Source organism: Giraffa tippelskirchi, chromosome 10 (assembly GCF_054371585.1).
Source record: "Giraffa tippelskirchi isolate mGirTip1 chromosome 10, T2T-mGirTip1v1.2.pri, whole genome shotgun sequence".
Lineage (NCBI taxonomy): Eukaryota > Metazoa > Chordata > Mammalia > Artiodactyla > Giraffidae > Giraffa > Giraffa tippelskirchi.
This window is the reverse complement of record NC_137284.1, coordinates 90,577,072-90,604,949: the sequence shown is the minus strand read 5'-3', so window position 1 is coordinate 90,604,949 and position 27,878 is coordinate 90,577,072. Positions and strand designations below refer to the sequence as shown.

Below are 27,878 nucleotides of genomic sequence, written 5' to 3'. Positions count from 1 at the left end.
AGGTCCAACCTTCATAAGATAAAATGTTTAGTTAGCTAGACTGAAGAGGATAAATGAGATTTAATGTCTTCAACATTAGCAGTCAGTTTTTGCTGTTTGAAAAGTGTCTGATTCTTTATTCTAAATTCCAATCTTTGGTTTTAACTGTGTAATTCAGCTGCATGGAAACCCAAAATAATGTTAGCAGAAAAGCATGAGAACAAAGAAAGCTCATTTTTTTCACAGGCGGTGTGCCCAGATGAAGACTTCCCTCAAGTCATACTCTTTCAACCACTTAGGTGTAGGAGGAGTCCTCTCTCATTGGAGAAAAGCAAAGTGGGTCTTCCCATACTCTTCTGGTTATTTTGTCAGTGGATTCAACCTGACAATCTAATAACACAAGGATTAAACATTGAAGTGTATAGTCAACATGAGCAGTGTTTTAGAAGTTAAAACTTATGTTTTAAAAGTTATATAAAATATAAACTCAAATAGAAAAGTCTAAAAAAACCCTGGAAGTCTAATAATTTTTCTTAATCACAAAATACTTGTGTATTGGTGACTTTTAAGTTTCCTCTTTCACCGTTTTTTTTTTTTTTTAATATATCTAAAGTTTCATGATTAAAAATAGCCTAACACAGAAGTCAGCAAACTTTTTTGGTAAAAGGTTAGATATTTTAGGCTTTGTGGGTCATGCCTCTGTTGCAACTACCCAGTTCCGCCCTTGTATTGCAAAAGCAGTCAGATGATATATAAATGAATTAATATGACTATGTAAGTAAAACTTTTATGGACCCTGAAATTTGATTTTTACAGAATTTTCAGGTATCACAAAATATCATTTTTTGAATTTCCTCCCAATCATGCATGTAAAACTGTAAAAAAAAAAAATCATTCTTAGCTCACAGGCCATAAAAAACCAGGTTACAACCTAAAACTACAAAACCGAAGAAAAGCATGACATTGGACTGGCAGTGATTTCTTAGATATGACATTAAAAGCACAGGCAATAAAAGTAAGAATAGACAAATGGGACTATACCAAACTTAAACTTTTATGTATCAAGGACACAGTTAATGAAGTGAAAAGAACCTATGGAATAGAAGAAAATATTTGCAAATCATATTTCTGATAAGTGGTTAATATCCAGAATATATAAAGAATTCTACAACTCAACAACAACAAAAATCACTCAATTTAAAAATGGGCAAAGGCATTTAACAGAAATTTCTCTAAAGATGGTATATATTAATAAACGGCCAACAAGTATACAAAAAGATGGTCAACATCCCTAATCATCAGAGAAATGCAGATCAAAATCACAACAAAATATCACCTCATACCCATTAGGATGGCTACTATCAATAAAACAGAAATGACAAGTGTTGATGAGGATATGGAGATATTGAAACCCTTGTGCACTATTGGTGGAACTGTAAAATGATGTAGCCACTATGAAAACTATAAAAAAAATTAATAAACCTCAATTAAATAGAGTTGGGAGACCAGAAGGGGAAGCTGTCACACCGTGCAATGATAGAAGAGCCCAGTGGAAAGGAGAAAGACTCTTCTTTCCTGGCAAGGATTCAGCCAATGAAAAGTCATGAACTCTTTGTTTCCTGAGCCCTCCCACTCCCTTTCCTCCTCCATGAAAGCATGTTCCTTCCATTGCTCTCTTGGGGCTTGCACATGGCTCACCATGGTTGTAGACCTTGGATTGCAATTCTCTGCTGACCGCAAATAAACCCATCTTTTCTGGAGAAACACCTGACAGTCTTATCTGTGGGAGCATCCCAAATGTCCATTGATGGATGAATGGATAAATAAAATTTGGCAAATATATACAATGGAATACTATTCAGCCTTAAAAAGGAAGAAAATCTTGTCACATGCTGTAACATGGATGAACCCTGAGAACATCACACTAAGAGAAGTAAGGCGTGGGACTTCCCTGGCGGTCCAGTGTTGAGACTTGGCCTTCCAGTGCAGGGGCTGGGGATTCGATCCCTCGTCCGGGAGCTAGGATCTCATGTGCCTCATGGCCAAAAAACCAAAACATAAAACAAGTAATATGGTAACAAATTCAATAAAGACTTAAAAAAAAAGGCAGTCATAAAGAGACAAATATTGGATAATTCCATTTGTGTATGTGCTGCTGAAGGGAGCATGGATGATTCCATTTGGATGAGGTTTTTGAATAGTCAAATCCACCTAAACAGAAAATAGGATGGTGGTTACTAAGGCCTGGGAGTTGGGAGGAAAAGAGAGTATTATTTAATGAGTATAGAATTTTAGATTTGCACAATGAAAACATCCTAGAGATCTGTTTGCCATCAGTGTGAACATACTTAATGCTACTGAACTGTACCTTTAAAAATTTCCACCTTAACCATTTTACTTATGTGTTTTTTTACCCCAATACAAGAAATGAAAAAGTATTATTATTATAATGTAAAATTTGAGGATTTTATATTCTGAGAACTAGTTTGAATCAGAACCAAAACAAACTAGCGGGCAGGTTAGACTTGGTCCTCAGACCAACTTTGGTTGATCATTGGCCTAATGTAATCCAACTTACCCTGCAATCAGCATGCAGTCGTCACATATTTAACCTGCCCCCCCACAATCTTCATTGAATGTTACAACTGTAAGTGGCCATAGAGACTTGGTCATTTTGGAGGGTAGGAGTGGGGGCCTGGTGACCTGAGATGGGTATTTTCCAAGGTCAAAGAGGTAGTAGATGTTAGCTGCCTCATTGATTTAGAAGTTAGCTGCCTCATTGCTATTTGGAGTTATCTATAGATTCTTAATGTTCATGCAAACGATTTTTGATTTAACTGGAGGAGAACGCAGTAGTTAATTCCACAGGTGCTGCTATAAATACACATTGAATTAAACTCCCCTAGTAAGTAGTCACGTGGTGCTCTAGTCCTCTGTGCCTTTAGGCTTGGAGTTGAGAGAAGAAAGGACAATACTGATTGCAGAACTCACTTTACAGATGAGCTATTGTGCTAAAATTGGCTTATATGTGGTTTTACAAAAGTTATTTAAGTAGTGTTCAAGATGTTGTGAAGTATTTAAAATAAGCTCATTTAATACTAGTCTCCAGAAACGTTACCTTGGCCACCTAGCCACTTAAGGGAGCTGTGTAAATTTGCTCCTCTTCTTTACAGCATTAATTAACATTTAAAAAAGAAGTAATGTTTTAAAAAATTTCAACAGTAAATTTTAAAGATTTTATAGGCTTTATTCAATGATTCATGAATTTGGCAGCATCCCATCTCACAGACAGAAAGAAGCTCCAAGGCGTTGTACAAAATTAAAGAACTTTACAGGCAGAAGGGAGTGGGACCAGGAAGTTATATTAGCAGAAAGTGAATTGGCTGTGACAAGGTCACTTTCCTTTAGGGGATGATGTGAGTCTGGGTGTGTCCTGTCATGGCATAGATATATCCGGCTAATTATCTCACTAGTGCTGACCAGGTGATTCCTTGATTGACTGGTTTAAGATTCCAATTCCGGGAGAGGCTGACATTTTAAGTCTCCCTTTGGTGATGTGGAGTTGAGCAAAAGTGACTCTATTTTAGGCCTGTTGTCTTGTTTTTAACAGTGACAACTTAAAAGACAAACCATTATATGCCAAATGCCTGACTTTCTAGGGGTCACCAAAGAGCGAAGGACATATAAGACCCAATTCAGCAGGTCAGGATCTAAAATTAAACCATGAGTGAAATGCAAGAGGCACAGCGTTCATTCTGCTCTGTACTGTGAAGCAGGACAAGCTAGGTTTTGCCTGGAAATGATAAAAATTGGTATACCAAACAGCTTTTCATTGTCAAGAAAAATTAAGCTTTAGAAGTGTTAGGGGAAGCACGCTGACTGAAACCGCCCACCCTGGACAGGCACCATAGTAACTATTTGCATCAGCTGTTTTACAACAGGAGGTCCTGGTAAGGAACACGGAACTAATAAGCCACCACCAACCATTAGGGTTTGGGAGAGGTCAAAAGGAGACACCACATGTCTGCCCATCTCCCAGAATCCTTCTCTCTGGCATCCATGTTGGCTGAACAAGGCGTGGACCACCAGGAAGGACTCTTGAATCAGAATGATTGGCTAAAGACAACCCAGAAACTAATCCCATCACCATAAAGTCTATGGTGACTTATAATGTCACCATAAAGTCTCACACCTGAGACTGTGAGCCACGTGGCAGAGCAGTTCTCCTGGGTTCCCTTACCTTGTTGCTCTACTTCCGGATGCCTACTTCCAATAAAGTCTCTTGCTTTGTCAGCACATTGTTAGCCATTGTCAGCACTCTTTGTTAGACAAGAGTCCGCTCTTGGGGCCTGGAGTGTGTCCCCCCCCCCCCCCCCCCCGCCTTTCTACAACAGAAGTAGAGTAGAAATGACAACACAGTCCATAAAGTTTACGTGATATTCCAGAGTTTAGAAAGCATAAACATTAATGCAGTGCATGAGCCTAGGCAATATCCTGGTTTAGGGGAAAAAAAGGCTTAAAAGACCTTCTTGGGACAATCACATAACTTGAAAATGGACTGGACGTTCAACACTATCAGGGAATTGTCTTAGATGTGGTATTAGTATTGTGATTCTGAAGCGAATGTTCTTATTTCTTTAGAAGACACAGGCTGAAGTATTTAGGGGTGATTGATTTTGATACCTGCAATTTATTCAGACGGTATAACAAAAAGGCATCTCTATTTTCTGTATATTTGAAAATCATCATAAAGAATTGGGGTGAGGGGAACAGAGGGCATTTTTCAAAAGTTCCTTAGCTAAGGGAACTGTGAAGACCTCCTGAGCTATCAGTAGCTTCAATTTATAGTTTGGTTTTGTAGCGCTGTTCCTTTTCCCTACTGCAGCAAGGAACACTCTGTGACCCAGGAACAAGCAGCTCTTAATCACCCTTAAGTCAATAAGATTCAGCTGCAAGCTCCCCGAGGGGGTAAAAGTCCACACCCGATATAATCTGCTTTACATTCCTACGCTATTACACTTGGCACGTTCACCTTCAAATTGCAAAGTTATTTGTTTTGCATTTTCCGGCAGTTGTATCTGCATTCGGAGGCCCAGGCTGAAGGCATTTCTTTCTGGCCCGTGAACACCCAACCACTCATTGTTGAATTCTATTTGCATCTATCTATACTTTAGAAAACATTTTAAAAAACAATGAATTGCATCCTGCATTTCAAAAATGAAAACCTGGGAAAAAGCTAAGAATCTGGTGGTATTTGGTCATCACCATAAGTATCTTGCTACCGGGTACTGGCCTACTAGGATAGCGCAGGCTATGAACCGCCACAGCGATTCCACTTAATTTTAGCAATTAGGGCGGCTGATCCCGGAGCTGTTCAAGCTATCTGCAAGTTAGCGTCTGGTCTAGGACAGGATAGCCAGTTTGGTGTCAGAAGGGCTTGTGCGGAGGGCGAGTGGGACAAGGACAGGGGCTGGGCCGGGAGGGGCGTAACGCGCCGCGGCACCTCCTTTACCAACACGGCCTCGCCGCCGGGGTCCGGCCATCTTGGTAAAGGCCAGAGCAGCGGCCAGCCCGGGGCTGCCAGATTCGAAGGTCACAGTGAGTGAGTGATCGGGCGACGTGGAGCGGAACCTAGTTCGGCCAGGGCCCCGCGCAGCCTCGGGCCGCCGGGTGGGCTGCGGCGCCTGCTCCGCCCGCGGATGGTGAAGCGGCGAGCGCTGAGGCGCTGCCTGCAGCTGCTGGCGCCCTTGGCGGAGCCGGCGCGGCGGGGCCGGGGGCGGAGGAACTCGGGCGCCGGCCGCCGTGGCCCCTCCCGCTGCGCTGGGGCGCTGTGTCCGGGGGCGCTGTGGCCAGTAGCCGAGGAGCAGCAGCAGCAGCAGCAGAGGCGGCGGCGCGCGCGCCTGACCGCCCCCCGCGCCAGGTGAGCCCACGCCCTGCGCCCGCCTCCCTCCCCCGCGCTTCGGCTCGCTTCCTCTCGGTCTCCGCGAGGAGCGGTCCTCACGCCCCGGCCTGGGGCTGCTGTGGCCTCTTCGGCGGAGTAGAGCGGGCTGTGGGTGGATTCCTGCTCCCGAGCCCTGCTTCGTCTCGGAGATGCTGCACTTGTGAATGGCAGGGGTTCGTTTGAATTTGTGCGGAGCCCGCATCTCTGAAGCTGCGTGTTTGAAGCGCCACATAGGTTTTTTTTTTTCTTCCCCCACTTGGGAGAGTAGCCGTCTCTGGGATTTGTTATATATAGGTCCAAGCTTCTCTGCAGTTCACGAGGTAGCGTCTTCACCGACTGGAATATATGTGGGTGTCTTTTGGTGTGTGTGAATGAGTGGTTAGGCAACTCCCATAGAACAATTTCTGCTTCACCTATAGTACTTATTTCTAAAAATTCGTTCCGACAGATTTCTCCCCATTTATTTTGAAAGTTAACCACGGAAAGGAAATGAGCTCAAGTTTGGAGCAAGGTGCGGCGAGGTGATAGAAGACGGTGCTTTCTTTTTTTGTTTTTTGACCGTGCTTTCTTGTTTTCTGTTCGGTGGTTTGTTTCTCAAGTTGAGTGTTACTGCAGGCTTTTCAAAACAGGTATTCAGATAGTTTTTCCCCCCTCCTTTGACTAGAACTCGCTATAATCTTGGTAGTTGAGGCCAGTACGTTTCTACAGGCTTCTGAGTCTAATGCATCATATCTCTGTTGTACCTGGAAAATACTAGTATGAGAAAAGTTAACCTTTAAAAAGTCACTTGATTTTTGGTTTTTCCTTTACTGCAGTTGTTCTGTATATGTTATAATATGACTCACCTGGTTTACTTTGGCTAATTAACATCAAGTGTTTGCTGGTTGATACTTCTGGTTAATGTATTGAGAAAGTTATTCCTGAAATACGGCTCTCTGAAAATTAAGAGATAATTTCCATCTTTGTTAAGAATGAATATCTAGGAGTTCCATTTCTGTTTTCGGTTTCATTGGTTTTGATTTAGCCTCAGACATCCATACTGTTTAGAAAGAAGTTATGTAATGTTTAAAAAGAAAAGATTACCAGTGTCCCACAGTAGTCTGATTTTGTTGGAAGAAAATTTCAGTCTGTTAGAGAAGAAATTTAGGTCTTGTTTAAAATTTAAGAGCGATACTGACTTCAAAATGTTTTAAGTTAAGTGAAAATATAGTCACCATTTTCAGATTTTATTTAATTACATTCTGCAGGCCTTCCTGCTGCAAGAATTTTGTAGTCTCCAAGTAATACTTAGTGTATTTCTCATACTCTTATTTTCATTCAGCGTCTTGCATTACACTGTACAGGATTTCATATTGCAAAATTTAACTATGAAATTAATTCAGTTATAACTATATGAAGGGCATTTTAATCTAAGCATTCCTTCGTAGGGTTTGGGTTTTTGTTACGCTTTCTATGATAGAGTCATCCTATACGAAAAGGGTGTTATGTTAATTTTTAGTATTAGTGACTTGGGAAATTGGGGAGTTTTTTTTTTTTTTTTTTTACCCCACCCTTGCGGGGAGATTTTTAAGAACATTTTTGTCTGTGTTTGAAAAAGTACTGCTTGCCTTTAATTTGTTGTTTCATTCTGCTTTTTCTTTGTAGTGGTAGACAGCTGTAATTATAGTGAGTTTTTCCATTCCATTCTATTCTTTCTTTTCTTTGTAAATTAGAATATGCCTGTAAGTGGTTTGTGTTGATCTGGGCATTTTAGATTGAAATGCATACAGGTAAGAAATGTTTTCATTGAAGTATTACTGAGGAAATGAATTGTGCACATAATTAATGCGCACACAATTCATCCTGAAGGCCTGAGGGCATGCATAAAACTGGTATTGAAAGAATCACCCATGTGATTTCCAGCCTAAGTGAAGTAGTGTACTATTCTTGGTGCTAGAATACTGAAGACTTCTACCTTTCTGTATTTATAGTGCTTTTCTTGACTTGTCTTTTGAATTTAATAACCATTAATTGTGTATTTAAATATTTTAATTAACAGACTTTGTGACAGATCATGCATGAAGTCATACATCTCAGGGGCAGTATTGTTACGTCAGAGATACCGTCTTTGCCAACTCAGTTGTTTAAATAATGTATTGTTGCAGAAACCAGAAATCAAGAAACCAAGCACCATACTCGGAGAGTTGGAAAACTCAGGTTTATTACGCCAGCAGGCCCAGAGGAGTTAACACTCCAAGCTCTGAGCCCTGAACAAAGGGGTTACAGAGTTTTATAGACAGATTATAGTGGGCAACACTAGCTGCTAACAGGCTGGTTTAAACTAAGGGGTTTTGCACGCGCAGGAACAGGAGTCAAGATGGGGAGGGGGATGCCTGACCTTTACACGGACATGCATGATTAAGCCGGTGTGCAGGAGCTGGGCAATTGCAAAGAGCAGGACAAGGGTGAGTGAGATAAGCTCCAGTTCCTAGTATTCCCCACTTTCTGAGACTGTGTGACCTACGTGACCTACAGACTTTGCAAGGAGCAAGCTGAGTTACAGAGGCAGAAGCAGCAGGAGATTATGTAAAATTTTAACTTTTCCTCTTCATTCTCCCCTCTTGATGCTTCTATCATTCATTGTAGAAAGCATCATCTCATGTTTTGGTAGGACATTCAGAGCTCTCCATTGTTTAGGGGACTATATTGAGTTATTACCGTATGTAAATTTATGGATTCAATCCGAGAGGTTATGATCCTGATAATTGTATTGAGGATACAAGGGCCAAACAAGCGCACGGCCAAGAGTATGAAGAGAGGGCCTGTTAAAGGGAGAAGCCAGGATGCCCAGCTCCAGATATTGTTTCAATTATCCCAGGAATTAGCTAGTTTCTCTCTCCTTTTTATGATTCTATTCCTTAGCTGTTGGGCCATGTCCCTGACTATTTCTGATTGGTTGCATAAAAGCAGCATTTTTCATTCAAGAAGAGGCAGATGCCTCCCTTTTCAGCTGTCAGTAGGCCTAGACTTCTACTTTGTAAAACCACCTCAGCCAGGGAGTCTAGTTGGTCCTGTAATGAAGAGAACAGCAATAATACCGACTAGGGATAGAGGCCAGGGTTGACAGTGAAAATCTATTGATATTTTGATAGCTGGATCCTCAAGCTTCGGCTATGTGTTGACCAGCCAGCTGCTGGAGTGTGACTGGAGCAAGGCTGAAGAATCCTCAAGCTTCTGCCATGCGTTGACTAGTCAGCTTCTGGAGTGATTAGAGCAGGGCTCAGTCCTTCATGGGTGAGGGCTGTTGTCTTTGGAACCAGACCTTGAGGAGGTTTTTGGGGGTCCTGAACTGCTTTCTAGGTGTCCTCATCACAGGAAGTCGCTGCCTTCTGGACTCTGGTTTGGTGGATCCAAGAAATAACACCTATAATTTTAACAGCAGTAGGGGCTGCCAGGACAACCGTGTGAGGGCCTGTCCAGACTGGCCAAAGTGGTTCCTTTTTCCGGTCTTTTAACCCATACCTCATCTCCTGCTGACGGGGATGAACCCAACTGCCCAAAGGAATGGGTGTCCTTTCTCAGGTTTCTCGGGCAATTTGGTGGAAGACTTTTACCAGGGCCCGGAGGTGTTGGGACCTCTCCAGGTCAGCTAGTTGTTGGTGGTCTCCCTTGAGCTTTTCTATCACTGAGGGTGGTCTCCCATATAAGATCTCAAAGGGAGAATAGCCAGAGGACCTCGGGGTGCATTTACGGAGGGAGATGAGAGTCTCCAGAATGATAAGGCAGCTTGTTCTAGCATTGTCTGGGTGTTGGCTGGAGGATATTCCTGTCGTACTACTACTTGGAGAAACAGACTTAACAAGAAAGTTAAAGATATATGGCCGAAAGATTAATAGAAGTAGGAAAGCTGCTAGGGGGCTAGCCAGGAGAACCAGGTCCAGACATTGGTTTGTGACATTAGTGTTTCTCTAGGTATGAGAAGATGCAAGAATTTGAACTCATAAAAATCTTTACCTGAAAACATCTGACTGTCTGAAAGCCTGTTTTTCTGGGGTTTTCCCAGAGCACAGAGTGCCTTATTTTTTGTCTCCACCCTGAGCTCGTTTCAAGGGGATGTTGAAGGTCAGCATCTTACAGTGGTCATGATTTAATCTTTGTAGAGGCAGCTGGCAAGGGCCAACTTGCAGTCAGCAGGGCCCTTTCATAGCCACGTATTTGACCGTGTTTTGGGGCATTTTATGGTCATTGTGTCCCACAGTGCTGGGAAGTCTCAGTCCCAGATCTAACAAAGATTCCGTTGACAGGCCACTCAGTGTGTTGTCACTAGACCAGGCCCGGTAAGTAGCAAAAGTCTCTGGACCATACCTGTTTTACTAGCCTCTCGGTCCAGGAAAATATTTCCTCTTGTTGCTTCTTCCCATATCTAGAGTTACATTATTACAATCACTGATCTCATATGAAACTGCATACCATCATTTTATCACAGGCTCAGTCACACATTTAGTAACATAAGAAATAATCTTCTGAAGCAAGCTACATAGAAAATAATATAGCTAGCAGTTATTAGTAAGATTACAAGCAAGAATTTAAGTCAAGAACTTTCACTGGGTATAGCCCGGTATACCCCAGGTCATCTGACTCAGTTAAATGATTATAGCCAAGTGTTAATCTCCTGGTTGTACATCATGGAGCATCTGCTGCTGCTGCTGCTAAGTCGCTTCAGTCATGTCCGACTCTGTGCAACCCCATAGACGGCATCCCACCAGGCTCCGCCATCCCTGGGATTCTCCAGGCAAGAACACTGGAGTGGGTTGCCATTTCCTTCTCCAATGCATGAAAGTGAAAAGTGAAAGTGAAGTCGCTCAGTCATGTCCGACTCTTCGAGACCCCATGGACTGCAGCCTACCAGGCTCTTCCATCCGTGGGATTTTCCAGGCAAGAGTACTGGAGTGGGTTGCCATTGCCTTCTCCACATGGAGCATCTGACCTTTATCCAAAGACTGGTTACTGAGATAAGCTTTAGAAACAATCTTATAGTGTCCTTTTTAATAACTTAATTAAACCTTTTAGCAATATAACAAGGAACTATCTCAGAAGTGAGTCTTAGTAAGCACAGACCTTAATTAACAAAACTAGAATATTCAGTGAAACATTTTTTCTTTTTTGGAGAACTCATTGTGAGGACATTAACACTGTAGCTAGGTAAGACTTTAACCCATCAAATAAAAATGAGGTCTGTCAGGGAGCCGGGAAAAGCCAAGTGGCTGTCTTGGATTTCCCATAGCCCTGGCTCTTTGATTTTCAGCTGTTGTTTATCCATTTTTAATTTCCTGATTTAGGAGCAGACTATTGCCATGTTTTAAGGACATCAGGATAGCAAAAATCTAACTGTGAGGGGTTATATTTTTTTGTTGAAGCAAAATGAGCTTTGTCTACATGTACCATAATCTTAAATAATGTTTATTTCCTTTACCAAAGTAACAAAAAGATTTTAAAAACAAATAAAAATCACTTAAAGGCAAAGAAATTCATAATCGGTTATTGAAAGCTGCATTCTAAGAAAACTTTGTTCTTTAAACAGAAGACCAAATTCCAGTCTGGTACCAGCTTACTGTTAATAAGAAAATTTGTTTATTTGCTTAATTTTAGAAAGTCTTTTCCGTCAATCTTGAAGAACTAGCAGTATTTTTCTAAAGGCATATGAGAGTAAAACCATAGAAGGCATGCTTAAAATCTGATTCTATTGCAATTGACAAAGAAACCTGGTCATAACACTTTAATATGATAACTAGAATTACAATTGACCATACTTTATCAGGGCATATCAGAGCTATATGAATTTCACATAATTTTACGATATCTATATTAGTAACATCAACCATACAGTATAACCTGAAAATACTTATCATCCCTTTAACAGTACTTCCCATGTGATTTAACATGTCCAGTGAACCCAGGTAGCTTAATAGCTCTTAGGAATGTCTCAGGGGGCCTCTGAAGCATCCCAAAGTTAGCTAGAAGTCAAGTTATTTAGGAAGTTTTGTCAATAAATGTCAAAAGGATTTATAACACTCAGGATCATATAAGTTACTGTGAAATAATAGTTATTTACTTAGCCAAAGTTAACTAAAGATTTCAAAAGTAAATATAGAACGGATCAATTAAGAGGTAAAGAAACTTAAATCTATAATTAAAAGCAGTTCAACGTCTGAAGAAAGTATGTCCTCTTGACAGAGAGAAAGGCTGAATTTAAGTTTTTGCACCAGCTTACTTTAAACTCATTTAGGTAAACTTAATTAAAGTTATTTTAAACTTAGTCAGTCCTAACCATGCACAAAACATTTTTTCAGAGTCTACCTTTCACATACCTTTTAACCACTTTTTGTAACAGTCACCTGTAAGTCAGACCTACTTTCTTTTCCCTTTATAAAATGTAATTTTATTTTTTATATCTTCTTTATTAAAAACATACATCCTACTTCTTCCTTATTAGATTAGCAAACAAACATTAATACTAGATATTTAATGTTGAATATTTCCCAGTTTATGTGACTCTGAAATTTATTTAGATTAATTTTTCTTGTATTTAGAATTGTTTGATTTGTAAGCATTTACTTTTCTTTAGGCCATTTAAATTAGAACTCATTTACAACTTCAACAATATTATCAGAAAAAAAAACAAAAGACATACACTGAGACATACATAAATCCAGATAGAGAGAGATCTTATAGTTTTCTGTTTGAGATTTAAAATATCTCTTTGACCCCCTTTTTTCCTTGCTTGAAGTTCTAATTTGCCAAAGGCTGAGGTCTCAGGCAAAGTTGGCTGTGTATTTCAAGGACATGGAAAGGGTTAACGTCAAGCTTTTCCCTAGGGAAGCCTTTTAACAAGCTAGCTGTTTTTAATTTCAAATGCAAAAAGAATTGATTTTGCAGTTTCCAAAAAGGAAAATTTCTCTTACTCCATTCAGTCAGCAATCCCGCACTCACAATCATTCAGAGGCTATCACAATACTTCCCTTCTCCTGAGTCTGCAGGTTTCCTTAACTGTTGCTCCTTTCCTGGGAGCTCCAGGGAGGTTATCAGTCACAATGCCTCCCTTCTCGTGAGTCCACAGGTTTCCTCAACTGTTGCTCCTTTCCTGGGAGCTCCAGGGAGGTTGTCAGTCACAATGCCTCCCTTCTCCCGAGTCTCCAGTTCTCCCTATCTGATGTTTCTTTCCTGGGAACTCCAAGGAGGTTATCAGTCTTCTCTTCTACCCGTTGGGGTAGGACCTGACTGGGGACTGGCCCCAGGACCTTACCTTATCCTGTGGCCATTCCTGGTGAGTTGGTTCGTCCCTCCAATGAGTCCAGTTGGGGCTTGGCCATCTGGAGAGTTGGAACACCAGTCTGAAAGAGAACCCGGAATACCATCAGGTGGCATGCCTCCTCGTTTGTCTCGGGGTTCCTTCACTCTAGCCCAGCCAAGCCACCAGTCTGGCAGCTCAAGGAGTCGGCATGGTTGGAATCTTGCTGGGGCCTCCAGAAATGTTGCAGAAACCAGTAGTCAAGAAACCAAGCACCACTCTTGGACAGTTGGAGAACTCAGATTTATTATGCTGGCAGGCCCAGAGGAGTTAACATTACAAGCTCTGAGCCCCGAACAAAGGTGTTACAGAGTTTTTATAGACAGACTATAGTGGGCAACACTAGCTGCTAACAGGCTGGTTTAAACTAAGGGGTTTTGCGCTCAAGTGGGAACAGCAGTCAAGATGGGGAGGGGGATGCCTGACCTTTACACGGACAGGCATGATCAAGCAGGTTTGCTGCTGCTGCTGCTAAGTCGCATCAGTCGTGTCCGACTCTGTGCGACCCCATAGACGGCAGCCCACCAGGCTTCGCCGTCCCTGGGATTCTCCAGGCAAGAATACTGGAGTGGGTTGCCATTTCCTTCTCCAGTGCATGAAAGGGAAAAGTGAAAGTGAAGTCGCTCAGTTGTGTCTGACTCTTAGCGACCCCATGGACCGCAGCCTACCAGGCTCCTCCGTCCATGGGATTTTCCAGGCAAGAGTACTGGAGTGGGGTGCCATTGCCTTCTCCAAGCAGGTTTGCAGGGGCTGAGCAATTGCAAAGAGCAGGACAAGGGTAAGTGAGATAAGCTCCAGTTCCTAGTATTCCCCACTTTCTGAGACTTTGTGACCTACGTGATCCAGACTTTGCAAGGAGCAAGCTGTGTTAGAGAGGCAGAAGGAGCAGAAGGTTACATAAAGTTTTAACTTTTCCTCTTCAGTATTATAACTTCATAACTTACAAAAACTCTTTCAGGTATTTTTTTTTTTTTTTAATATATTTACATTTACTATGGTTTTAGAGACTTACGATATGTGAGATTATTAATGCCCTTCCACAGATGAGGAAAACAGGAAACTGAGAGCCTGGGAGATTTTAGTGATTTACCTGAGGTTCCTTAGCCCAGTAGCCCTGGCCTTAGGCTCAGTATGTGTATACACTGCTGCTGCTTATTAGAAAGGGGTACCAGTTGAAGCCAAGGTAAGTGTGGTTTGGATCAGCAAGCTTTGGTCAGTATCACAGCCGTAAGTTGTACCCTTAAAATGGTAGTATTATTGGCTATTGGGGCACAGGGCAGGCATCTAGATGGATCAGCATAAATTAAAAAATGATTGAAAATCAACTCAGTACAAGCCTGCTATCTGGAACAATTCATCTTTCCCCTCCGAGGCAGCAGATTTTCCTATTTATTTAATTTGGGGGCCTTCCCAGATTAAGAGACAGTGATACACTGTTCAAACAGTATATGCCTGTAGAGTTCTGTGCTCATTTGTAATCTCTCTCAGCTATAAGAATGAAATTGTCCGAATACACACCAAGCTTTCTCATTTTTCCGGCACCGCTTATAATGGGCAGATGCTTGTTTTGCTCACAAAAGACCCTGATGCTGGAAGTACTGGACAACAGCAGTAATTAGTTTTGAAAATTGTTTTCTGTATTTTAAAGGTCCTTCAGACTACAAAGGTGTTTGTTTTCAGATTACTTTGTTCATTCTTTAGGCTTGTTTAGAGAGTTCATGAAAAGTACTGCTATGTATATCATGCTATCTTATGGTTGATGTAACTAATAACAAAGAGTTTCTGAGCTCAGAGTTCTATTTAAAACTTGAGGCAAGTTTATCTGTTTATGAGTTAAACTACGTGAAATATCCCCCATGAGGTGAAATGTGTTACTTATCTCTCCACGCTGACCACAAGCTATGTTGGTTCTAAGTGTGTCTGAGCATAATTCAGATGAGAATATGGTTGATCAGCTGTCCAGCCTCTATCACCAGCCAAACCTGGACCCTTGGAGTGCCATGTAACTCTCTGGCCTAATTTGTTTCTCCTGTAAAAGAAAGAGGTCACAAAGGGATGACTTGGGTCATGGAGTGTTCAAGTTACAAAGGACCTAAGTATATGGCTGGTCCAACCTCTTTTAACTTAGAGATTTCCTGTTTCTACCCTTGAAAGAGTTTTAAGCCTCTTATGATACCTTGGAACTGAAACATCAAAATTAAACTTTTCCACCATTTCACAGAGATGAGGTACCGCCCTCCCTGACTTATGATGGGGTTGTTGTTGGTGGTGGTTTAGTCACTAAGTTGTGTCCGACTCTTGTGACTCCATGGACTGTAGCCCATCAGGCTCCTGTGTCCGTGATGGGGTTACATTCTCATAAACATAAGTTGAAAATATCATCATTTGAAAATACATTTACTATACCTATCGAACATGATAGCTAAGCTTAGCTGTCTTTAAGCGTGCTCTGAACACTTACATTGGGCTTCCCTGGTGGCTCAGATGGTAAAGAATTTGAACAGAGGAGCCTGATGGGCTACAGTCCATCGGGTCACAGAGTTGGACATGACTGAATGACTTTCGAGCATGTACATTAGCCCACAGTTAGACACAGTCATCTGCCGCAAAGCTTATTTTATAATAAAGTGTTGTATGTCTCATGTAATTTATTGAATACTGTAGTGAAAGTGAAAAACAGAATGGTTGTAAGAATATGGGTCATTTACCATGGTGGTTGCTAGCCAGCGACCCCAGTTATCTTTTGGGAGCTGTGGCTTGCTGCTGCTGCCCATCAAGGCAAGAGAATCTTTTGGTCCAAGTATTACTAGCCCAGGAAAAGATCAAAATTCACCATTCGAAGTAGGATTTCTACTAAATGCATATTGCTTTTGTGCCATTGGTAAAGTCGAAAAATCATAAGTTGAATCATTGTAAGTTGGGCTTCCCTGATGGCTCAGTGGGTAAAGAATCCACCTGTAATGCAGGAGAAACAGGCTGTGTGGGTTTGATCTCTAGGTTGGAAAGATCCCCTCGATGAGGGCATGGCAACCCACTCCAGTATTCTTGCCTGGGAAATCTCGTGGACAGAGGAGACTGGTGGGCTGCAGTCCATGGGGTCGCAAAGAGTTGGACACAACTAAGCACATGGCACACGTGCACACACAAGTTGAGAACCATTTGTACTTTAAAACTGTTCCTTTCTCATTCTTTCCTCATATAGTGTCTCAGTTTTATATATATATATATATATATATATATATATGAAATGTCTATTGTATGTAAACATATGTGTGCCTGTCAGAGCCCATTTTTGGACTGGGTGAATGGTAATCCTGGTGACCCTGTTGAATATCACCACAGTGAAGAATCTGACATATACTTTTGATGTTCTCAGCAACATTTTCTTGGTTAAGCATGATTATATTGAGCTTTATAATTTCTTTTTTGCTTAGCTGCCCAAATATCTTACAATCATACTTCATAACAATGGTGGTGATTTAGTCACTCAGTTGTGTCTGACTCTTTGTGACCCCATAGACTGTAGCTCCTCTGTCCATGGGATTCCCCAGGCAAGAAATACTGGAGTGAGTTACCATTTCCTTCTCCAGAGGATCTTCCTGACAGAGGGATCGAGCCCGCATCTCCTGGACTACAGGCATACTCTTTACCGCTGAGGCACTAGGGAATTACCCTTTTTAATAATGCGCATCTCCAATTTCATATAAACTGGCCACGTTCTAATACATTTTGTTGAAGACATAACTATGCATATATATGGTACCCTGAGGTCACAGAGTGATCAGTCTTCAAATTATCCCAGGAATGGTGGAGTTCCCAGGATACAAGTCTTCAAGTGCTAAAACTGGGAAAGCCCTGGGGTATTGATCCTCTTACCTAAAAGTGTCTCTTCTTGGGATTTGATTAAAAATTCTTCAAGTTGGAAGGATAAAATGCCAGGTAGTCATATACTAGATGAATTCAAAGACATATTTTCAAGGCAAGGAAGATATCTTCAAGGCCTCATATGTATCTTCTGTTTATATGACTGAAATATAAGATTAACTTATTTTTTTCCATGTAACTTTAAACAAAAGTAATTTAGCAGTTAAAGGAAATAGTTACATCATTTAAAATCTCCATGTAAAATTAAAAGGGCAGTTGTGAGAATTGGTATTTATTGTTTACTAAGAGCTTTTTATTTATTTATTTATTGTTTAGTAAATGAAAAGGCCCTGATGCTGGGAAAGATTGAGGGCAGGAAGAGAAGGGGACGACGGAGGATGAGATGGTTGGATGGCATCATTGACTCAATGGACATGGGTTTGGGTGAACTCCAGGAGTTGGTGATGGACAGGGAGGCCTGGCGTGCTGCGGTTCATGGAGTCGCAAAGAGTCGGACACGACTGAGCGACTGAACTGAACTGAAGTGCTTTTTACTTTGGGGTCTGAGAAACATGGGGAGAAGGCAATGGCACCCCACTCCAGCACTCTTGCCTAGAAAATCCCATGGCTGGAGGAGCCTGGTAGGCTACAGTCCATGGGGTCGCTACGAGTCGGACGTGACTGAGCAACTTCACTTTCACTTTTCCCTTTCATGCACTGGAGAGGGAAATGGCAACCCACTCCAGTATTCTTGCCTGGAGAATCCTAGGGACGGCGGAGCCTGGTGAGCTGCCGTCCATGGGGTCGCACAGAGTCGGACACAACTGAAGCGACTTAGCAGCAGCAGTAGCAGCTGAGAAACATTGTTGAAAGCAAAAAAGGCTAGCCTTGTTTGTGAGACCATACTGTTGGCTGTGTGCTACTAACTTTAGAACCTAGATATCTTTTCAAGACAAAGTTTTTGGGTTTTTCTTACATATTCAACTTGATTAGTGGAAAGAGCATGGATTATGGAGTCTTATCAACTTGGGTTAGATTTCCAGGTCTAACTGTTACCAGCCTTTTGACTTTATGAAAACTATTAAATTCTGTGAACCTCTGGTGTGTCACCTGTTACATGAAGATAATATCTATTTGGTGAGAATGTTATGAGAATTAAACTAGATAATGAATGTGTATAAATTGTCTGACACATAGTGCTCAGTAAATGATATACTTACAGCAGTCATGTGTGCCTCTCTGTGTACCCATGTTTGGATTAGGAAGGCTCTGTTTTTGGACAATTACTTTACATGTTTTTATAGCTTCCCTAAACTTCCAAGTTAAGATCATTGTGTCAGTTAGGCTTAGTTTTGGGAGGTCCCGTGTTGCAAGGCCCAGGCTTGGTACATGGCCTCTGTCTGAAGTCCTAGCTGTCTGTGCCATTCCCAGTGAGTTAACATCATATCATGGCTCAAGAGGGCTTGAGGCAGCAGGATGCAGGGAGACTCAAGAATGCCTCCCTTTCCCTTAAGGAGACTCCCAGAGGCACCGTATGAGACTTCTCCTTCTGTCACATCCACTAAAGTGTTGTCAATATAGCTGGAAGGTGTGGAGAGGTAGTCATTAATTGGGGCATCAGTCAGCTCAGTTGTGTCCCACTCTGCGACCCATGGATCGGGGCACGCCAGGCTTCCCTGTCTATCACTGTTGCCCTAATGGGCTGGGAGCGAGCGAGGAGAATGAAGACAGAACACAGAATCTGGTGCAGTGGGTCAGGGGACCTGTGGTCTCTATTGGACTGAGTTGCAGAGTCCACTCTGAGTACAACTTTTATTCCTAATTGCAGACTACAAGATTTTCTCAGATCTTATGTTTTTCAAGACACATGCTGTGTTAATCATGTACTCCTAAATGTCATGGGCTACACTGCCATAGTCCAGATCTTGTGTTTACCTCAGGCCATTCCCTTCGGGGCTAGTCTCAGGAACAACTAGCAAGTGTGTAGGCAGCATTCATGCCTGGCACTGACCCGATGTTCCAAGGTCCATGCTTTTATGATCCCAGTCATACTCCCTTCTGGTTCTGGCCTTGGGGTTTATAGCAAGGAGATTATTCTTAAGAAAAACATGAAAGATAATCATTAACATAATTTCCTAATATATGCTATTTTTCCAGGTGCTATTTCTCTGGAATTTCTCGAGGCTGTGAAAGTACATTATTAGGAATTCCCACTACACATCGCCAACTCCCGGAGCTTGCTCAAACTCATGTTCATCAACTTGGTGATGCCATCCAACCATCTCATCCTCTGTCGTCCCCTTGTCCTCCTGCCTTCAATCTTTCCCAGCATCAGGGTCTTTTCCAGTGAGTCAGTTCTTCACGGCAGGTGGCCAAAGTATTGGAGCTTCAGCATCAGTCCTTCCAATGAATATTCAGGACTGATTTCCTTTAGGATTGACTGGTTGGATCTCCTTGCAGTTCAAGGGACTCTCAAGAGTCTTCTCCAACACCACAGTTCAAAAGCATCAATTCTTCTGCGCTCAGCTTTCTTTATAGTCCAACTCTCACATCCATACATGACCACTGGAAAAACCATAGCTTTGACTAGATGGACCTTTGTTGGCAAAGTAATGTTTCTGCTTTTTAATATGCTGTCTAGGTTGGTCATAGCTTTTCTTCAAGGATCAAGCGTCTTTTAATTTCATGGCTGCAGTCACCATCTGCAGTGATTTTGGAGCCCCCCAAAATAAAGTGTGTCACTGTTTCCATTGTTTCCCCATCTATTTCCCAAGAAGTGATGGGACCGGATGCCATGATCTTCGGTTTTTGAATGTTGAGTTTTAAGCCAACTTTTTCACTCTCCTCTTTCACTTTAATCAAGAGGCTCTTTAGTTCTTCTTATCTGGGGCATACCTACCCTAAGTATAACTGGCATTCTGTTACTGAAGAGAAAATGGAGACTAGATTTTATGGTAGGCATCTTCTGGGCTCTACCTTTTGTCACCACTTTACCACTGCAGAATTCAGCTACTTAAGTATTCCTTGATAAAGACTTTTCAATTTTTATCTCCATAATTAGTAGTCTTAATGGGAATGCCCCTTGTTGAATTTTGTTTCATTGTTCTTTGGTTACTTTTGCTTCTCCTGTAATTTGATTCCCACCAGATTCTCTGAGAAAAATTAAGTCTACCCCAGTGAAGAGTAATTAGGATTTAAGCTCCTGTTCATTTATTCATTCAATAAATATTTATTGAGCACTCATCATGCATAGGCTGCTGTGGGTTATTACAGACAATGTTCATTATCACCGAGTGTGTTTCCCATTTTTTTTTTTTTTTTTGGTTTGGCTTCCTGGGTTCACAGAGTTGAATTTGTGACTCAGCTGGGTTGAGTACAAGGTCTGTGACCTGTCAAGCCTTGTCTCTAGCAGTGTAGTCTTCGCAATGTGTAGCCATCTTGAGGTTAGGCCACCTTGCTAACTTGGAGTGCAAGACTTTGGAGGAAGAATAGGCTTTGTTGTTGGCAACTGCTATGCTAGCATAAATTCGAGGGTACCAAGGTGTTTTCTTTGAGCTGGAGAACCTAAATGCCCATGCTAGCTTTGCACAAATTGCTGATTGAAGGTAGTGGTTCCCAATCCTGCCTACACATCAGAATCACCCATAGAGCTTTTAAGAACCACCTGGGGAACACCTACCTGACATTTTGATTCAGGAGCCTCTGGTATAGTTTAAAAAGCTCCACAGGTAATTCTGATGTGCAGCCAGCACTGAGAACCACAAGTTTGAGGATTTGTACCCAGCTGGCTTGGAAATACTCTAGGGAGGAGTCCCACTTTGCTCTTTATGAGTTGTCAATCATACAAGCAGAGCCCTCCTTGATCACCTGTTTTGACCGCCAGAAGGGGAATGTGGGAGAGCTCAGAGATTTAGTACCTGGATAGCACATGTGAGACAGTGAAATGCTTTAGGGGACACTTAACTAGAGCTGGCCTTGCTTGCCTGATTTGCCTGTACCTATTGTGAGATATTTTTCTTTGAGCTGGAGAACCTCAGTAACTGGGGCTCAGGCTCTGGGGAGAGTGCAAGTTGTGGATATGGCTGCTATTAATACTGTGAGTTTGCTCATTTTTGTTCTCTAGGGACAATAAGGGGAGATGAAGGGGGCGGGGATTATTTTCAGAACTGAATACTGGTAAGGTTTGTGAGAGCCTCCTGGTGAATCTGGAGGAGTAGGTGTGGCCACATGGAGCTGTGGGATTACAGAAGAGTTCTGTGGAGAATCGTGGTTTCATATTTTTTTGAGTTGTGTGAATTCTAGGAAGACCAGGGCTTCTCTTCCTCAAATATAAGAACAAAAACAGTCCAGAGTTTATTCAAGTTTGTTCACACCACTGCCCTCAGCCCCCATCTTATTAGTGCAGAAATGTCAAAACAGAATTCAAAGTGGAATTTTTTCCACTAACCCTTATTACTAAAATAGTGTTTAGCATGTAGTAAAACAGTGACTTAGTTATTGAGGACTTACTGTGTGCCAGACACAGGGCTGAAGGATTATGTGTCTTTTGTCCAATCATCCAATGAATAGGCATCAAACAGGGAAACTAGGCTTAGAAAACTTGACAGGGGTGCCAAGTTGAGAAGTATTTATTTTTAAAATGTTTTAAATCTCCCATGCTTCTTTTCCTGATAATGTGTTTTTTCCTGATAAATGATTTAAAATATACATTATGTTCTTTTTTTTTTGTTTTTGGATAATGCTTGTATAATTTACTACATCCTAGTATTCATAAAATACTGAATTAACTCAGGGATCTCAAAATACTTTTGAGCCTCAAAATTCTATCAGGGGTGCCTGAAGGCCTTTACTCTGAACCTGTTACACTGACAGGAGATCGGCTGACCAGGGTCTGACTCCAGTACTGCCCTGGGCCTTGCTTCCTTGTAAAAGCCCCCACTGTTGGTTTGGTTTTTGTCATTTACTTCTTTCTCACAAAGGATCAGCAAGACTGACACCCAGGACAGAATGATGTCTGCCATTCTGATGTGTTCAGTGAATCAGGGGTTCACGTAACCCTTCTAGTGACTTGCTTGCTTCCCGTCACTGTCTGTCAACATCAGGGCCCTTTAACTTGTCTGTATTCAGGAGCTTAAGAGCCTTTTCAGTCTTACTGACCCCGGGGATCAAAGGACTTTGTCAGTGTGAACTATTAATACTTGGCATGTAAGGAAAAGTGTTTCTTGCCATTTCAAGATGTAGGGCCCATTGTTTTGGAAGTGCCTTATTCTAAAGATGACTTTTCGTTATTCAAAGCTGACACTTTCTGTAAATATGGTATGGTTGCTTGTGGGCTTTGTTGTTTTTTTTGCCCCTGAAGGATTTTGAATGCTTGGAGGTTAGGGGCTTGTATTACCCATTGCACCTAGAGAGTTAGAATTTAGATACAGTACAAACTGTGCTTGTTAAATATGACTTTAAAAACGCTTTAACTAGAGGCGCTTACAAAAGATATCTCAGATCTTAAGGTTGAAAGTCTAAGGGTTGTTTGATGTATCAGATTTGTCATGAAATGCCTTCTGACACACTTTCTGCTCTGAATGGCTCCTGGTTGCCTAGTCAACCTGTGGAACTGTCCCTGTGGCTGACTCTGCTGTTCTCAGGTGAAAAATACTTGACCTGAAAGTGAAAGTGCTAGTCGCTCAGTCGTGTCAGACTCTTTGCAACCCCACGGACTGGAGCCCACCAGGCCCCTCTGTTCATGGAATTCTCCAGGCAAGAATACTGGAGTGGGCCACCTTTCCCTTCTCCAGGGGATCTTCCTGACACAGGGATCGAACCCAGGTTTGCTGCATTGAAGGGAGATTCTTGACTGTCTGAGCCACCAGGGAAGCCCAAATCCCTTGCCAACTTGGCCTAGGGAAAGTGGCCAGATCTGAGCTGCTTGAGCTGGAAACTTCCTGGGAGGCTGTGGCACTGGAGAGGGCAGCCCAGGGCTCTTGGCCACTTTAGACAGGGCAGAGTGGCATAAACGGGCTGTTTGGTGCAAAGACTGTTAGGAAAGGGTTGACTTTTTGCAGGTATGGTCCAGTCCTCTCATTTTACAGATGAAGAAAGTGAGCTTTGATAGTAAGTGACTTTTTAAAGGTTGCAGAATTTAGTAGGGCAAATTTGGAACCAGAACTGAAGTCAGAAGTCTTTTAAAAGAGTGCACTTTTCCCCTCCTTATCCTTTGTGTCTATCCGGGAGCTATGAAGACACATTTCTCGATTCCTTTCCTTATGAGTTATGCTTTAAAAACAGGCAGCTTTCAACCCAGTTCTCTGTGACAACCTAGAGGGGTGGGATGGTGTGGGAGATGGGAGGGAGGTTCAAGAAGGAAGGGGCATATGTCTGTATACCTGTGGCTGATGCATGTTGATGTGTGGCAGAAACCAGCACAATATTGTAAAGCTATTATCTAATTATAAAAAAAACTACACGAGCAGTTTTTCTTTTTCCATCATTGATTATGAGACAGGAGAAAGAGAGGCCATATTTTTCTTTTTAATAACTTTGTTTTTATTTTTGGTAGTGCTGGGTCTTTGTTGCTGTCAGGGCTTTTCTCGAGTTACAGCAAGCAGGGGCTACTCTGTAGTTGTGGAGCACAGGCCCTCAGGTGTGCAGCTGTCAGTAGTTCTGGCTCCCTGGCTCTGAAGCACAGGCCAGTAGTTGTGGTGCGTGGGCTTAGTTGCTCCAAAGCATGTGGGATCTTCTCGAACCTGGGATCAAACCTGTGTCTCCTGCATTGGCAGGCATATTCTTTACCACTGACCCACCAGGGAAGCCCGAGACCACATTTTGACAAGTGTATTTTTGTTGAAACCTAGGATTAAGGAATAGTAAATGAACATTTAAGATCCTCTTAACATATTTAGAGGTCAAAATGTGATACATTTTGAAGTCACACAGGCATCAATTTAGACTTTTTCCTTCTCATCCTTCCCAACCTTTTCAATTAAGTAATTCTGTGTATTATTTAGGCATTATTGATTATACCAGAAAGGAATCTGCACTTTTTGTTTGGTATTATTTTCAAGGTATTAAGGAGGTGATGACTATATCATTTCATTAAACTTATTTTATGCATGTCTTCTCAATTTGCTGTAACATGCCATTTTAATTTGCTAATCCCAAGGATTCCTGTTGTAATAATGGAAGTTGTATTTTTGAAGGGGCTTTGGTCTTAAGCTGGCTCTTTATCTTTTTTTTGTTTTGTTTTGTTTCTAATCCTAATCAAAGCTTTGGTTTCTTATTAACATAGGAAAAACTTTTATCATAGAGGAAGCATCTGCAGAGTTTATCTTGGTGACTTAAAATCTATAAATAGCCTATGAAATGATTTTTAGCTCAACATAATGAATTTTGTCCAATAGCAAAGAATTTTCAAAGCCTTTGGCATTCTATGATCAAAGACATTAGTTGTTCTTGATTGCTTTTTAAAAAGAAAACATGTTTTCTAATTCGTATCCTGCAGAGTCTGATTGTATTTTACATTCATCCTTCTTAAAACTGCCTATTCTGATTTCTTTTGTTTTTTACATGGTTTAACCATTTATTCAGCTCTGTGTGCTCTTGGTAAGTTAGTGTTTCTTTGGGAATTATTTGTGTCTAATGACAAAAACAAAACAATTTAGTAACCAGTTTGCAACCCTTTTTTCAAGGGAAAACAGCCCATGGATTGGGGGAGTACAGGGCCTCACAAACAGTGGAGTGCTCCTCCCTGGGGATTTTGGGCAAAAGGGAGTTCTACAGAAGAACTCCTTAGAAGAGGCAGCCTGGAGACAGGATTCAATTGGCCAAGAGACTGGTCATTTCCTTATAAAGCCAGCAGGTCCTATTTTCTAGGGTAACGTCATAAGCTAGTTTAGCTAAATTGGAGGCTTGTGCATGCTGTATGTTTGGATTCCTTGACAGGTATTTCCCCTAAGTGAAGGCTGACTTGGGTTCAGATTTGTGATGTGGGCCAGGCTACTGGGTGGTGGAGGTGGTCCTGATAAATATATATTGTGTGTGTGTGAAGTCACTTCAGTCGTGTCCGACTCTTTGTGACCCTATGGACTGTAGCCCGCAGGGTGGCCACGCCCTCTTCCAGGGGATCGTCCCCACCCAGGGATCGAACCCACATCTCTTATGTCTCTGCATTGGCAAGTGGATTCTTTACCACTAGTGCCACCTGGGAAGCCCTATGTGTGTGTATATATACACATATATATATACGTATATGTATATATATGTGTATGTATGTGTATTAACTTTATCATTTGTCAAAGTAATTTTTCTGACTAATCAGATGAGCACTTTATAAGACAGATTTAAAGTTTCTTTTTTTTTAACACAGAAGATAACTGATGTATATAAAGAATAAGGACACTTAAACTTTTTATTACTTTTTTTACGTAAAATTTTTAATGAAAGAAAAATTTCAGCAATCTGAATTTTAAAATCTGAAATTCTCGGATGTTATCCTGCCCCTGAAAAAAATAAAACAGCTCAGTTGGATCTTAAGGTTCTATTTGTCATATTTACTCTATTTACTCTTCTGATCACAAATAACAGTAATACTCTTTGTATTTGTGTCACAGTGAGAAAGGTGGCGCTAGCGGTAAAGAACTTGCCCACCAGTGCGGGGGATGCTAGAGACACAGGTTCAATCCTTGAATTGGGAAGATCCCCTGGAGGAAGAAATGGCAACCCACTCCAGCATTCTTGCCTGGAGAATCCCATGGACAGAGGAACCTGGTGGGCTACAGTCCATAGGGTTACAAAGAGTTGGACACAACTGAAATGACTTAACACAGGAGAAATACTAACCCATGATGTCATAGCTCTTCATTACAGCCCTTTAAGGATGTAGTTAGGTATTATCTTTATTTAGCAGTTGAGTAAGCCCAAGTTTGGGTTTCCCTGTTGACTTAGCAGTAAAGAATTTGCCTGCTAATGCAGGAAATGTGGGCTTGATCCCTGGGACTGAAAGATCCCCTGGAGAAGGAAATGGCAACCTATCCCTGTGTTTGTACCTGGGAAATCCCATGGACAGGATCCTGGAGGGCTATAGTCCATGGGGCCGCAAGAATCAGACACGACTTAGAGACTAAACCACTACCACACCCAAATTTGGAGAGGTTAAATTACTCTCTAAGCTTAACCTCTAGTTAATGGGAGAACTGAGTCCTGTCCCGATTCCCTACTAATGTACTTTCCACTACTGTGAAGATAAATTGCTCACTGATGTATATTATATATACATATATCTAAGTGTAATCATGTATATATATATATATAAATTCTAACTAATATGTTTTTGATACAATAATTGTTACTGCTGCTGCTGCTAAGTCGCTTCAGTCATGTCTGACTCTGTGCAACACCACAGACGGCAGCCCACCAGGCTCCCCCATCGCTGGGATTCTCCAGGCAAGAACACTGGAGTGGGTTGCCATTTCCTTCTCCAATGCATGAAAGTGAAAAGTGAAAATGAAGTCGCTCAGTCGTGTCCGACTCTTCGAGACCCCATGGACTGCAGCCTACCAGGCTCCTCCGTCCATGGGATTCTCCAGGCAAGAGAACTGGAGTGGGGGTGCCATTGCCTTCTCCGATTGTTACTGAGTTGTATATTAATACCATTGCCACGTGTGCATGCTCAGTTGTGTCCGACTCTTTGCAAGGCTGCCAGGCTCCTCTGTCCATGGAATTTTCCAGGCTAGAATACTACAGCGGGTTGCCATTTCCTCCTCCAGGGGATCTTGGTACTTAAGTATTAATTTGCTGACCCTTTTTTCCTTTGTGAACAACAGATGGATTTGTGAATAATATTGATAGCTAAGTTTGGGGAAAAAAAGCTAGAATCCAGAAGCAGATTTTGAGGTAATAAAGCCTCTGTGACAACTGATAAATATAAAATATAAAATTTTTAAGACCAATTTGTTTCCAAAAGGACAGCATAAATTCCATCTAGTAATTATCAACTGCATTCTCTACATTTCTTAGAAGATTAAATGCCAGCTTAATAGCAGAAAAACTTTTATTCCTGTGTCTCTAACCAAAGAGAAGTTTGAACTGCGACATTTGGTGAAGACAGGTTGTCCAAGTACAAATATTTTACTTCAAAAATTGCACACATGGGTAAAACACTTTCAAAAAACAAGAATGCTTTATTTCAAAAGCAAGTGTTTTATCTTTCTTTGACATTTAAGGATTGCCAGCTGCCTGGAATTGAATGTGTTGCTTTATCATTTAAAAAATTAAGGAATAAATAACAGTACAATGTGTGTTTGAGATTTCAACATACTCATGAATCATAACATTGGAAATCATCCTTCCTAGATTTGACATTTAATAAATAATAATTGAGTGACTATCCATGACATATCAAAGATGCTAACATTTATCTGGAAAATATTCAGAACTGTATTTTCAGATATCAAAAATAATACTGAATTCTCAATTTTCTTTTTTTAATTTATTTTTTATTTTATATTATAGTTGATTTATAATGTTATGTTTTAGGTGTACAGCTAAGTGATTCAATTATATATGCACATATATCTATTCTTTTTCAGATTCTTTTCCTATATAGGTCATTACAGAATAGTGAGTAGAGTTCCTTATGCTATAAGCTAGGTCCTTGTTGATTATCTGTTTTATATATAGTGGTATATATATGTTAATCCCAATCTCCTAATTTATCCCTCCTCCCACCAACTTTTCCCCTTTGGTAACCATAACTTTGTTTTCAAAATCTGTGAG

The 27,878-nt window shown here is 41.3% G+C and overlaps 1 protein-coding gene across 17 annotated transcripts in view; it reads left to right on the top strand.

Annotated features, from left to right (window-relative positions):
• The window catches only part of NAPEPLD (N-acyl phosphatidylethanolamine phospholipase D), an 89,019-nt gene that overhangs the window by 30,010 nt on the left and 31,131 nt on the right, over positions 1–27,878 (top strand). For 6 of the 17 annotated variants that reach the window (XR_014067202.1, XR_014067200.1, XR_014067199.1 and 3 more), the window contains exon 1: positions 5,816–5,899. The exons of 9 other annotated variants lie outside the window; for them this stretch is intronic. Coding sequence is in view for 1 of the 8 variants with exons in the window: in XM_081535793.1 (XP_081391919.1) it covers positions 6,266–6,267 (2 nt within the window). In the remaining 7 variants the exon portion in view is untranslated. Of the gene's footprint in view, positions 1–5,815; positions 6,268–27,878 lie in introns of those variants that run through there. 2 more of the 17 variants (XM_081535794.1, XM_081535793.1) reach the window with 2 other exon arrangements.